Below are 13,696 nucleotides of genomic sequence, written 5' to 3'. Positions count from 1 at the left end.
ATGTGGACATTTTGAGTATTATAATGAAACGACTCTGGAATTCAAATTCTCCCCCTCCCTGGGGTTTGTGTGGCCTTTAGGATGAAATGAGTCCTTCAGGATGAAATGAAAGGACACTAAGCAGTGACTCCTTGTGGCAGAACTGTTGGCTCTTTAGTGATTCCAGATAAAATTTACAAATCTATATTTTTTGTTGTTTGTGGTTACTGAAGTCTCTGTTGATTAGTTTAGTGGTCAGCTAGTGATTTAACAGAATTTTCTTTAATTGCCTGGAATGAAAATACTCCATTCTTTGCAGGTGGGGTCTGTGTGTGTGTTGAAGTATGCCTTCAACAGTCAACTAGGCACTTTATACAGCTACTGTAATATTGGTTTTCTACCGTACAGAGACTGAAGGTCAGCCAAGATAAGAGTTAAGGGCATTTTACGGTCTTTTCTGAAATGCACTCAGCCCTGGACATGTTTGACATGTCCCAGGAATATATGGAAGCTTTTCAAAGTAAGCACTTATTCCAGTGAGATATCTCACTCCCCAGCCTTTCCTCTAATGTTTTTGGTAAATCTGTGGTTTCTCCAGCTATAATTTCTTCTCTCAGATGGCAGAGGCTACTCCATTTGCCTTTAAATGATTTTGACAAATGGTCATAAGTAACCACCACCTTATCCTGGGAGAGTTCTGAGTTACGTGAAATAAAAGCAACCTCTTTGCACCTGTCCTTCAAGAAATCACAAGACGGGTCAAAATAAACAACTATAATTCTTTGAGAGCAGTGTCTGCTCTGCTTCTTCCAGCACCATGGACCCTCCCATGCGGAACATGAGCTGCCATTTTTAAGACCACTGCTGAACTAAAGAGGGAGGAATCAGGCCAGGGTGAGTTAAAATATCACCGAGTTCTCTTGCTGAGATTCAGTCAACTTTTTCTTGATTAAATGTCACCTGGTTTCTGCAAATCTTTGACTAGTTTCCAGGGTTCTGATAAAGTTGATTATAACAGTTTGTGATAGTTCATTTTCTGTTGTTGTTGGGGGACAAGCCCCTGTAGTTCCTTAGTATTCTATTTCACTGAGGTAACCAGAAAGGGTTTTACTTTCTGGTTGTTACATGCTTGTCTGGAAGGCTTTGCTGCAGCATGCACAGCTTCTTTAGTGCCCAGGACCTACACATCTTCCCAAGCACCCAGCTCCTGTGGTGCTTGGCAGCTAGAAGTACCCAGTGGTCAGGTGCTTCCTGCACCATCTCCCTGGGGTGGGTTTATGACAGAGCATCTGGTGAGGTACCTTCTTGTGAACAACTGTCCTCAGCACCCTAGATTGTGGATTTCCAGCAATTTCAACTGGCATACCATCACAACAACTTCTTTTCTGTTTGGTGTATCATCTTGTGCCCTCTCCAACAGGGCCTGATTCTCAGCTCAAGGTGGGTCTTCCTGGGCAATCCTTCTTGTCTCTAGTGGTAGGGGCTGTTCCTTACATCTGCTATTGCTGTATTCTTTAGAATTCTCTCTCATTACTAGCCAATCTCTTGATAATCCAATCCTTGTTACAGTTGAAAATTATTTATATAAACTTTCCCTGTTTAAATTATCATGTGGTTTGTCTCCCCTGATTATAACCAGAATAGTATATATTGGAGGAACAAAACATATTGGAATTTGGTGTGAACAAATGATTTAGTGAAGATTTACAGTCAAATAGAAATGAATTTTGCCAACTGAGTTGTAAACTATATTAAAAATTCAAAAACATTTTTTTAAATAAAAGTGATATGCTTTAAAAAATCATCAATAATGAATCAGAAGTAAACCCCCAAATTATTTCAGTAAAATCCAGCGTTCTTGCTATCTATTCTTTTTAACGAACAATCATATACATAGTGGCATAAAATAACATCTATTTTATCACTCTCACAGGTTTTGTGGGTCAAGAATTCAAAAAGAATACAGTGGAGTGGAGTGCAGTGGCTTTCTTCTACTCAAACAGGTGGGGATAATTGAATAGCTATGGGCTGGAATCAGTGGAAGGCATCTTGACTCACATATCTGTTCCTGGGTTGACATGATTTTAAGACTGGGCTTAGTTGGGAATGTTGACTAGAGGACCTCCCCAAAGCTTCTTCATATCGTTTAGACTTCTCATTGCATGGCAGCTGGATTGTAAGAGAGAGCTTCCTGAAGTGAGCATACAGAGAGGAAAAATGCCAAGACATGCAGGTGGATGCTTCTCGGCTTTTTCTGGCCTGGACTTCTGTCACATTCTGTTGATTGTCAGTGGATCACTAAGTCCAGCTCAGATTCAAGAGGGAGTTTAATAAGATTTAATCTCTTGGTGAGGAATTGTCAATGTTACATTGCAATAACCTGTGGGATAGAGATGTGTGGTTCTTTGTAAGGTGCCATACCCAGTGAGATTTTTGCTTGTCTGAGAAAACCTTTATTTCTCCTTCACTTTTGAAGGATAATTTCACAGGGTAGAGAATTCTGGGTTGTTGTTTTCTGTCTCTCACCTGCTTAAATATTTCACTTCTCTCTTTGCTTTCTTGCATGTCTTCTGAGGTGAAGTCAGGTATAATTTTTATCTTTGTTTCCCTATAGGTAGGGTGTTTTACCCCCTCTAGCTTCCTTCATTATTTTTTCTTTATCTTTGATTTTTGGTATCTTGAAAATGATATGCCTAGATGTAGGCCTTTTTTGGGGGGGCAGTATTTATCCTGTTTGGTGTTTTTTGAGCTTCCTGGATGTTGTTTGGCATCTGACATTCATTTGGGGGAAATACTGTCATTATTGTTTCAAATATTCCTTTCTTTCTTCTTGGAATACCATTATGTGCATGTTACACCTTTTGTGGTTGTTCCATAGTCATTGATGTCTTTTCTGGTTTTTTCAGTCTTCATTCTTTTTGCTTTTCAGTTTTTGAGAATTCTATTGATCTATTCTCAAGCTCAGAGACTCTTTCCTCTGCCATATCCAGTCTACTAATAAGCCTGTCAAAGTCATTATTTCTGTTACAGTGTTGTTGTTTTTAATTTCTAGCATTTATTTTTGTTTTCATCTTAGTATTTCTATTTCTCTGCTTACATTGCCTCTCTGCTCTTTCATGATGTCTACTTTGTCCATTAGAGTCCTTGGCCTGTTACTCATAATTGTTTAAAATCCCCAGCCTGATAATTCCAAATACCCTGCCATGTCTGGTCTTGTGGTTTATCTTTTTCAATTGTATTTTGCCTTTTATATACCTTGTAATTTTTTGTTGACAGCTGGACATGAGGTATTAGGCAAAAAACAAAACAAACAAAACAAAAACAAAAACAAAAAACCCAAAACAACCACAACCGAAAAAACTTTATATAGACCTTAGTAATGTGGTGGTGGGGTGTGGGGGAAGGAGAAGTGTTCCATAGTGCTATGATTATGTCTCAGTGTTTTAGTGTTTTAGATTTCAGGTGTGGAATATGAGGTCACATTTGGGGCTTACAGTTTTGAGGAAGACTATTGACAGCTGACTTCTGCCTTTCTCATAGCCCTTGTGATAGGAGCTATTTCTTGGTTGGCTACTATGGCTGAGTGTTTCACTACATCTGGATTGATGCCTTAGTTTTCTTAAGTTTATTTCCTTTTCTTAAAGTTTATTTATTTATTTTGAGACAGAGAGTGTGAAGGAGGGACAGAGAGGGAGAGAGAAAGAGAGAGTCCATCCCAAGCAGGCTTTACACTGTCAGTGCAGAGCCCAACATGAGGCTTGAATTCACAAACCATGAGATCATGACCTGAGCCGAAACCAAAGTCGCTTAACTGACCGAGCTACCCAGGCACTTCTTAAGTTTATTTCCTTTTGCCTCAGAGTAGCTGTTCTCCCCAGGTCTGACTTCTTAAAACTAACCCTCTTAGTCCCATTCCCCTTAGCTTCTGCCCTTCAGACCATACATTACTATAAGGTAGCCTTTGAGTTTGCCCATACTTACCAGTGCCATAGTTAAATCTTCATGATCATGCACAGAGTACTTTAGCATCCTAGCTTGACATTCTGATCATCATATATGATATATGTAGACATAGCTAATTACCTACTTTACCCAAGTCTTGCCAGAGCTGGAAGGAGTCATCCTGGAAATCTTTATCTTCCTGACCTGAGTGATATGTTTGGTTTCCTCTTTGGTATCCAGAGATTGCTGCATGACCCTTCTGAATATAAAATCCCCTTTATCCCTGTTACTCCTGTGCTAGGGCAGACAATCATCATGGAGACTGAACTGGGGATTCAGGATATTTTTGCAGCTGAGCAGAGAGGACCATAATGGAACTTTAGAGTCTGGCAATTTTATCCTTTTTCTAAGCTCTCTCCAAGTTGCTGAGTTTCCCTCAACCCTGAATCAAGACTGTGAATTATGCATCCTCAAAAACAGCCCAGAGATCAGAACAGCATCCCTGTACCAGACATATTTTACTGATTGTTTATGCATCTTGGGTTTGACACCTGAACTCTGACACTGACGGTTTGATTTCTATTTCTCCCTCTCCTAGTAAGTCATCATTGTGAACCCACTGTTTCTGTGATCTCCCATAATCTCTGTGTCCTTGCATCTCCCTTTTACCACTATCATAAAGTCCATGCCACTACAGAGGAGATTAAGGAAACAGGGACAGGCCACAGCCCACAGAGGGATGTCAGCCCTCCCTGTCTGCAGTGACAGAGACAGTGGCATGGCATGGCATCTGTGACCAGATGTGACCACAGGAGTCCCTCAATTCTGACACACACCTGGGATTCGGTTGTACCCCCCTTCTGGCAGAGAGATTCAGCTGGGTTCCTTCTGCTGTGAAGCACCCAGGATATCACTTTAGGTGAGGAGCATTGAAGCCCAATCAGCTCATCCCTCATAGATACCCACCATAGTATGCCAATAACCACTGTCTCTCCAGTTTTTGTCTGTTTTGCCAAGTTCCTGTGATTCCTGGTTGTTTTACATATTCATCTATTTATTTGTAATGTAATCATAGAGACATTTATTAAGCAAACATTACTGAGTACCAGTTAGATTCTGGCACTTCTGGAACTTGTCCTGGGACTGTTGCCCTAAGCAAGGCATAGTCCCTGCTCCTCAAGGACTGACATACTGATGGGTTTTCCAGTGCAAGGGAGTTAATGCCATGACACAGCAGTGAAATGATTTGATAGGAAAGAAAAAGAGATATGCCATGCTGCCTTACAGAATTTGGGTATAGCTTCATGGATGATAGGTTGCTTGGACTGAATTTATATGAATAAATAGGAATTTACAACTTCATTTCTTTGCTAATTGTCCTCTGCTTCCTGGTCAGAGAGCTAAATATATTTTCACTTAGGTTCTTGGGAATAAAGTTCAGTCTGCTTTTTCACTAAGAATCACTGGGGGATCTCTTGTTGACCTCAGCAATTAATTTTTAAAAAACAGCCCTAGGCTGTCCCTCCAGATTGACAAATCACACAACATAAAAAGGCAGATTGTACTCAGGCACCTGTGGGTCTGCTTCTCTCCCTTACCCACTGTATTTGGCTTTATCCTCCACTGCTCTGCTGACACTGCTCCTATCAAAATGATGGGTGGCCTTCCACAAGTGCACAGCTGTTCTCTGACTCCTCCAGTGAAAATTGAGACGTAGGCTAAAACCTGCAGTGGAATGGGTGTAGTTAAGACAAAGACTTAAGTTTCTTACTATGTAGAATGTTAAGCACTGAAATGTGAATTTTTGTAATTCACCTCTTCTGGAGGTCTGGATAAAAATATGTTAGTTACTCTTACTTGGATTTATAAGTGGACTTGAATCTGAAAAGAAAACAAAGACTGAGAGTTAAGTGCCCATCTGGCATTTCAGAATTTGTAGCTGCCATGTTCAAAAGTTTGGAACAATACTGTAGTCCTCACTGGTTCATAAGAAAGATACACAGAGTGATCTATAGATGAATAATCTGAAGGAGCTGAGTCTTTCATAACTCTTTTTATATATACATATACATGTGAACCTTTCCTTTTCGTAGAAAAATGTAATTATTTTTTAGACTGTGTCTGTCTTTTAAGACAAACATATATGCAAACACATCCAATATCAAGTTTTTAATTTTAATGCCCAAGAAGTGAGTCACACTGGGAAAGTTAAACAGAACACTTATTTAATTGGTACTACTTGCTAATATGGGGGTTTCAGAAACACTGAATTACTTTGTGGTAAGAGACAGATATAGCAGAAATTTGAGATAAAGAAACAGATCCATGTGGACAAGTAAAAAGGAAAGAGGCCACTGATCTCATATTCAATCATCTTTTCTTATAAATGTTAATAATAATGCTAACTATAATTGATTTAAGATAATGTATATGAGTTAACCTTTGAAAACTTTGTATACTAGTTTGAAATGTGTGATTTTATTTCATGGATTAAATGGACTAAGGATTTTAACCTCAGAAGTGACAAGATGACATCTGCATGTTAGGAAAAACCCTCTGACTACAGAGTGTAGACTGGTTTGAAGGGTGTGAAATCAAAGTCAAAGAGATCTAAGGAAATATTCCAGGTGATAAAAGTTATGAGTGTGCACTAGTCAGTGATACTGGGGTTGAGAAGAATGAGTGAATATTAAGGAGTTAAACATTTAGTCAGCAGGAACTGTGAAAAGGTAAAAGGGATGAGAGATAAGAATGAATAAGGACCATTTCAGGTTTCTGAAAGTAGAGTTAATTCAGTCTTGCATATGTTGCATGTGTGGTATAAATATTTAGTAAGCAAATGGAAAGTGAATTTGCATTTCAGAAAGGTATTTGACTTAGAAACCTAGATTTGGAAGAAAATAAAGTATATATGATTAAAATATTGTAAATCATGAACTCAATCAGAGAAAATGTACAGAACTGGGAAGGGAGTAGAAGATGAAGCCCTGGAATCAATAACATATAGTGGACAGATAGATGGAGAAGGTGTTGGGATGGAGGACATAGGAGGAACACAGTAGAGTGCTGTGTCATGGAAACTAAGGGAAAATACTTAAAAAAAATAACAGATTGATTTATTGTGTTCAGTAATGGCAAGAGGTGATGTAGAGGATCCATTCAAGTGGACATTCCAAATTAGAAGTCATTGAATGGTAGTTTAGACATCTCTAAGCAGCATGATTACTCTTACCTGTAAATGAAAGTAGACCTATCTTAATTCAGGCATGTGGATGTCTCACCTTAAAGACATTATCTCAAGAACAGAACAGGGGATTCTCTGTATCTCACTTTATTCTTTTGTGTTTCACTTTCAGGTTCTCTCTTCTCATGAAGGTGGTAGCCAGAGGTAGACACTGTGATAACCCCCCAGCAATGGAGAAATCATGATTTTTGTTTCTTTTCTCTCTTCCTTCTCTAAGCCATTGACGATGGCCCTTAGTAATTCCAGCTGGAGGCTACTGCAGCCTTCTTTTTTCCTGATGGGCATCCCCGGTTTAGAGGAAAGCCAGCACTGGATAGCAATGCCGCTGAGTGTCCTTTATCTCTTTGCTGTAATGGGCAATATCACCATCATCTTTATCATCTGGACTGACCCATCCTTGCACCAGCCTATGTACCTCTTTCTGGCCATGCTCTCTGGCATTGACCTGGTGCTGGCGTCTTCCACTGCACCCAAAACCCTTGCAGTGCTTCTGGTTCATGCCCATGAGATTGGGTACACTGTCTGCCTGACCCAAATGTTCTTCATCCATGCGTTCTCTTCCATGGAGTCAGGTGTACTTGTGGCCATGGCTCTGGATCGCTATGTAGCCATTTGTCGCCCTCTGCACCATTCCACCATCTTGCATCCAGGGATCATAGGGCGCATTGGAATGGCAGTGCTGGTACGGGGGTTACTCCTCCTCCTCCCCTTCCCTATCCTGTTGCGGAGACTTATCTTCTGCCAGGCCACCGTCATAGGCCATGCCTATTGTGAACATATGGCTGTGGTGAAACTTGCCTGCTCAGAAACCACAGTGAACCGAGCTTATGGGTTGGCAGTGGCCCTGCTTGTGGTTGGGCTAGATGTCGTGGCCATCGGTATTTCCTATGCCTTCATCCTCCAGACAGTGCTGAAAGTACCAGGGGGTGAGGCCCGACTTAAGGCCTTTAGCACATGTGGGTCTCACATTTGTGTCATCCTGATCTTCTATGTTCCTGGAATGTTCTCTTTCCTCACTCACCGCTTTGGCCACCATGTACCCCATCATGTCCATGTTCTTCTGGCCACACTCTACCTCCTCGTGCCACCTGCACTCAATCCTCTTGTCTATGGGGTGAAGACTCAGCAGATCCGCCAACGAGTACTCAGGGTATTCTCCCTAAAAGGATGGATCTGAACACATCCCAGTTATTATTTTCTGAGGCTCCTGTCAAAGGTACTGCCTGGAGTCCATGGCTGGTCTAAGCTATGTGGGTAGAGACCATTGCACAGTGAGGGGTCCTTCCAGTCCTGCTATCTCACGGCAGAAAACACCCCTGGGCACTTGGCTCCATCACTGTTTGGACTCCCTGAATAGCTGGATTTTTTATTATTTTCTTTTCTTTTGCTTCTGATTCTAACATTTCTCTATTCTTCTATCAAGGGGACTTGAGAAGTGGAGAAAAGATATATCTTTGGACATGCCATTTTTTTCTGCCTTCACCCAATGATTGTGGAACATCATTAAGTAAGGGAATGGGAAGTCCCAGCCTCTTCTTTGTTTTAGTTTTAGAGTGTCTTCACACCCTCAATGTTATTGCTATGAGCTCTAGGTCACTCAGCTTCCATGTAGCAACAGAGTCTCTCTCTAACCATTTGATACTACCAATATGTCAGAAAACACCTTTTTATTACAGTATGACTCTTACTCACATATTTAAATTAACCTAAGTGGGGAGACATGGTAATGGGTTCTTAGAAAAATGAGATACAAACACTATTTTCAAGGAAGAAATGTATATTGTAGAGTGCATTTCTTTTTGAAAAGGTCAGTATTTTTAATTTATTCATATTTTTTATTAGGGTAAAGAAGGAATAAGACCAGTATTGAATGTATGTATGTTTTGTAAGTCTTAATTTAACAAAGCTAAACACCCATATATTAATATTATTTAATAACTACAAAATGTGCTAGAGTCTGATACTGGTAAACATAGCTTTATTCATACATGTAGATGTAGTTTTGGCACTTGAAAGAATTTCTATTTCTGAAATGTGGATATGGAATGATGTCAGTTAGACCCCCGTCCCCACTTTTTTGGTAACAGGAACTGGGTAAAACTTATAAGAAGATTGTTACAATTGGTGTATTGCATCCTGTTTGTTGGATGTTGCCCTAAAATCTGGCTTAACTCTTTTGTGTTCCTAAAAGGTAGCACATTTTGTTCTGTTCTGGAGGAAGCAAGTCACCGCTGCTTTGAGGTAGGATGCTCTGGTGTTGAGAGGGCTCTATCAATGGACTCCATAGTGGTCAAAAGGGGGGAATGGATGAGTTAGTGTTCCAGTTTCTCCTTTCTTGGTAAATTTCACTCCTAATAGTTTTCAGGTACAGAGACTTGAGTATGAAGTCTTCAGTTTGGTGCACGCACATGGGTGAATTAGGGAGGAATTGTATGAGTTCTTATTGTAGGAACAATTACACGTTCTCATCACGTTGGTTGTAGGCGCAGGACTTGAACTCTGGTGAGTTGTCCTGAGGAAGCCCAGGCTGTGGTGTACGTTGTATCCCATTCACTAGAAAACAACTATGTTGGCTCTAGCAGTACTTTGTTTAGGTACTTTGTTTACTTTGTTTTATTCAAAGTAGCTGTTTGTTCTCTCATCCCATTTACACTATTTGTGGATTTTTGGGATGTGGGTATGATGGTGGGATCTGAAGAGCTTCTTGGATCACAAGATGGAAAAATGTACTGAAGATGGCAGAGCAACACTGTAGAAGAGCCTGTGTTCCCGACGCTCTCTGGGCCACCAACCCTGACTTAAACCTGAGGTAGAAACTTGTATCTGGGTTAAACCCCACTATATTTTGGAGAATCTTTTTGGTGCTGACTAACCTATAGGCTAAAAAGTAGATTTTTTTTTTAAATCTCAGATAATCTAAATGGGATATGTATGATGCTTGAAGGATGTCTTTTAGAATTTCCTTTTGAAAGATTTTAAACCTTTTTTTGGCCTAAATATCTGCTTGTTTGCTGTCATTGAAGTTTACTATCAGAAAATATTCATATCATATCTTATTGTTTTATTTTCTACTGTGGTTATAGTATATCCCCTATTTTATCCCTAGCAGTGTTTATTTGTGCCTTCACTGATTTCCTTGCTCACCTGTGCCAAACATTTGTCAATATTATGAAAATATTTAAATGTTTAGACTCATAGCCATTCAACTTAATGTTAGCACTGGCTTTTTGGATTTAGCTTTCTTGTCACATATTGTGCAGAAAAGACTGTACTGACACAGCTGCCCTGGCAATACAAGAACAATTCCCTCATCAGTTCACTAAAGGATTGCTTTCAATTTCTAAAATTTCAATTTATCAGTTCGATTGATTCCAAGCTTGTGTTATTTCTTGAATCTCTTAATAAGTACAATTCTCAGGTCTGTATCAAGCTGTAACCCATTCCTTTTCCTAACTCATAAGTCTACTCTCCACACATACATACCTACACTGGTTTGCAGATTTCTTCATTCTGGTGTTTATGAAGTTAATACAATCTGACTTATAAGTTCCAGAAATATTTGAAAGTTGTATGATCCAACCCTAGAACAATTCCTCAAATTCTAGTAATTTTATTGAATTACTCTTACTTTTGTGTCTTTTTAGTCATTAGATTTCAAACTACATCACAGAGCTATAGTAATCAAAACAATATGGTATTGGCATAAAAACTGACACATAGATCAGTGGAACAGATCAGAGTTCCTAGAAATAAACTCATGCATATATGTATAATTTAATTATAATAAAGTAGTCACAAATACGCAATGGTAGAAGGATAATGTCTTCAATATATAATGTTGGGAGCACTGGATATTCCCATGTGGGAGAATGAAACTGGATCCCTATCTTACACCATACACAATAGTCAACTCAATATGGATTAAAGACCATTTAGGTCTGAATGTAAAACCTGAAACCATAAAACTCCCAGAAGGAGACATAGGGGGTAAACTTTTTGACATCAGTCTTCATAAAGAATTTTTGGATTTGACACCTTAAGAAAAAGCATCCAAGGCCAAAATAAACAAGTAGTAGAACATTAGACTAACTAAAAATCTTCTGTATAGCAAGAAAGCCATAAACAAAATGAAAGGACAATCTATAGAATTATAGAAAATATTTGCAAATCATATATCTGATGATGGGTTAATATCCAAATTATATGAAGGTCTTATTTGACTTAATAGCAAAAAACCAAACAGTCCAATTGTAAGTGGGCAGAGGTGCTGAATAGACATTTTTCCAAAAAAGTTATACAAATGTCCAACAGGTACATGAAAAGGAGCTCAGCATCACTGATCATCAGGGAAATGCAAATCAAAACCACGATGAGCTATCACCTCGTATCTATTAAAATGGCTATCATCAAGAAGACAAGAGATAACAAGTGTTGGCAAGGATGTGGAGAAAAGAAACTCTTGTGGACTGTTAGTGGGAATGTAAATTGGTGCAGCTACTGTGGAAAGCAACATAGAGTTTCCTCAAAACAATAAAAGTAGAACTGCCATATAATTCAGCAATCCCACTTCTAGGTATATTCAAAGGAAGTGAAATCACTATCTCAAAGAGATATCTGCATCCTTAGGTTACATGTGCAGCATATTTTATAATAGCCAAGAAATGGAAATAGCCTAATTGTTCCTCAACAGATGAATAAATAACAAAAATGTGAGATATATAGTGTTATATATGTGTATGTGTGTGTGTGTGTGTGTGTGTGTGTGCGTGTGTGAGACATGGTATATTACTGTAGTACATATATTGTGGTATACACATATATGTATATATATTGTGATGTATGTATATATTGTGAATGAATAACAAAAATGTGATATATATACATAGTTGTATATATACCCACACAATAGAGTAATATTCAGCCATAAAAAAGGAAATCAGTCATTTCCAACAACATGGATGGAACTTGAGGGCATTATGCAAAGTGAAATATGTCAGTGAAAGACAAATACTGTATGTAAAATCTGAAAAAAAACAAAACTCAGAAACGAGAAAAAATTGGTGATTTCCACAGGTAGGATTTGGGAGTGGGTATAAAAAAGTATGATAACTTTGAGGGGAGGGGGGAGTAAATCATGTTGTCAGTCAAATATCTTGAATCAGAACTATTATAATTTCAGTGTAATTTTGTAACATTACTTGTGTTGTATATATCCCATGTTAGACTAGACTCCAATTTACTTTTCAACTCCAAGTGTCTGACCTACTCCTCAGCAAAACAAACATCCTCAATAATTATTTGTGATACTAGATTCAACCAGTGCACAAACTTCACACAGTGAATTTTTTTTCCTTTTATTAATTTTTTTATGTGATTTTCTGTTTAGGACTAGTGGGACAGATTTTCCATCCAAGAATTAGCTGCTCCTCGCCTGAGAGAAACAGAGTGCCTCCCTGAGAGGAGAAAGCTCAGGAGTGCTGTTGAAGATGGAAAATGCAGATTTCTCACTGTTTATCCCCTCTGCATTCCTAGCAGTGGAGAATGCCCACAAGGAATTAAAGAGGAATTAAAGTGAGAATAGTTAGGACCTAATAAATGTCATATGCTTGACTCTCTGGTAAGTCATGATTAGACAATGAAGGTGAGATCTGAGGACAAAAAGGAGGCCATCAATTTCATTCCCTAAATTTTAGGTCCTAACACTCCAACCACTCCCTCCCTTTGCTCAGATATGGTGAGATTTTATTTGAAAATTTGGTTCCAATGTAAATACCCAGTAATTTACAAGGAGGATTGTATACTCTCCATAAATTGGATGAAGCCATAGCAGAATGTAAAATGCAAAAAGAATGGTTGTTTTCAGAATTCTGTCCATGAAAGACATCATAAGCTCTATCCAGGTGAATTTATGATACTTGGATACAAAACAAAAGAGAGTCCACTGCTGTACTTACAGATCCTCCAGGTTGGCAGTAAAACAGACAGAACATATTTCCTATGTTTGAGATGCATGAACTCCACCCACTGTTCCCAACCATTCCTGTCCAATTGTATTGGTGATCCTTCTTCTCATATGGAAAAGAAAACAAGGGAGAGGAGAGGGGGAAAGATAGAGCAGGAACTTTCACTCCTATTACTTCCGTCTTGTGATGTGAGGAAGAAAAGCCTTGCTCTGGAAGTGGAGTGGAGGAAATAAAGTTCTTCCCCAATAGGCAGTAGATGACTCTTTTCATGTTCTTTGGGTGAGGTTGAAAATGTTACATGGGGGATGGGAAATGTGAGGAGGTAGAGGACACTTTCTTGGCACTGGGTCATAAATTATGTCTGAATAAATTTTGAAAGAATAAAAAACTTACACAGTATATTCTCTTACAAACATGTAATTATATTAGAAAACAATAATAATAAGATGTCATGAAAAACCCCAAACACATAGACATTTTTTTATATTTACATTCATGATTTATATTAAATATAATTTATTGTCAAATTGGTTTCCATACAACATCCAGTGCTCATCCCAACAGGTTC

The 13,696-nt window shown here is 38.7% G+C and overlaps 1 protein-coding gene across 4 annotated transcripts in view; it reads left to right on the top strand.

Moving 5' to 3' along the window:
- The window catches only part of LOC131487362 (olfactory receptor 52L1-like), a 65,805-nt gene extending 54,832 nt beyond the window's left edge, over positions 1 to 10,973 (top strand). For 3 of the 4 annotated variants that reach the window (XM_058688008.1, XM_058688011.1, XM_058688012.1), the window contains exons 3-5: positions 793 to 873; positions 1,913 to 1,982; positions 7,278 to 10,973. In XM_058688008.1, the coding sequence (XP_058543991.1) occupies positions 7,347 to 8,342 (996 nt within the window). In that variant the 5' untranslated portion in view covers positions 793 to 873; positions 1,913 to 1,982; positions 7,278 to 7,346 and the 3' untranslated portion in view covers positions 8,343 to 10,973. The remainder of the gene's footprint in view (positions 1 to 792; positions 874 to 1,912; positions 1,983 to 7,277) is intronic. The other variant, XM_058688009.1, reaches the window with a different exon arrangement.
- Positions 10,974 to 13,696: the final 2,723 nt, after the last annotated feature.

The sequence above is a fragment of the Neofelis nebulosa genome, chromosome 10 (assembly GCF_028018385.1).
Source record: "Neofelis nebulosa isolate mNeoNeb1 chromosome 10, mNeoNeb1.pri, whole genome shotgun sequence".
In the NCBI taxonomy this organism is placed as follows: domain Eukaryota; kingdom Metazoa; phylum Chordata; class Mammalia; order Carnivora; family Felidae; genus Neofelis; species Neofelis nebulosa.
The sequence above is the reverse complement of the archived record's forward strand: the minus strand, read 5'-3'. Positions and strand labels throughout refer to the sequence as shown.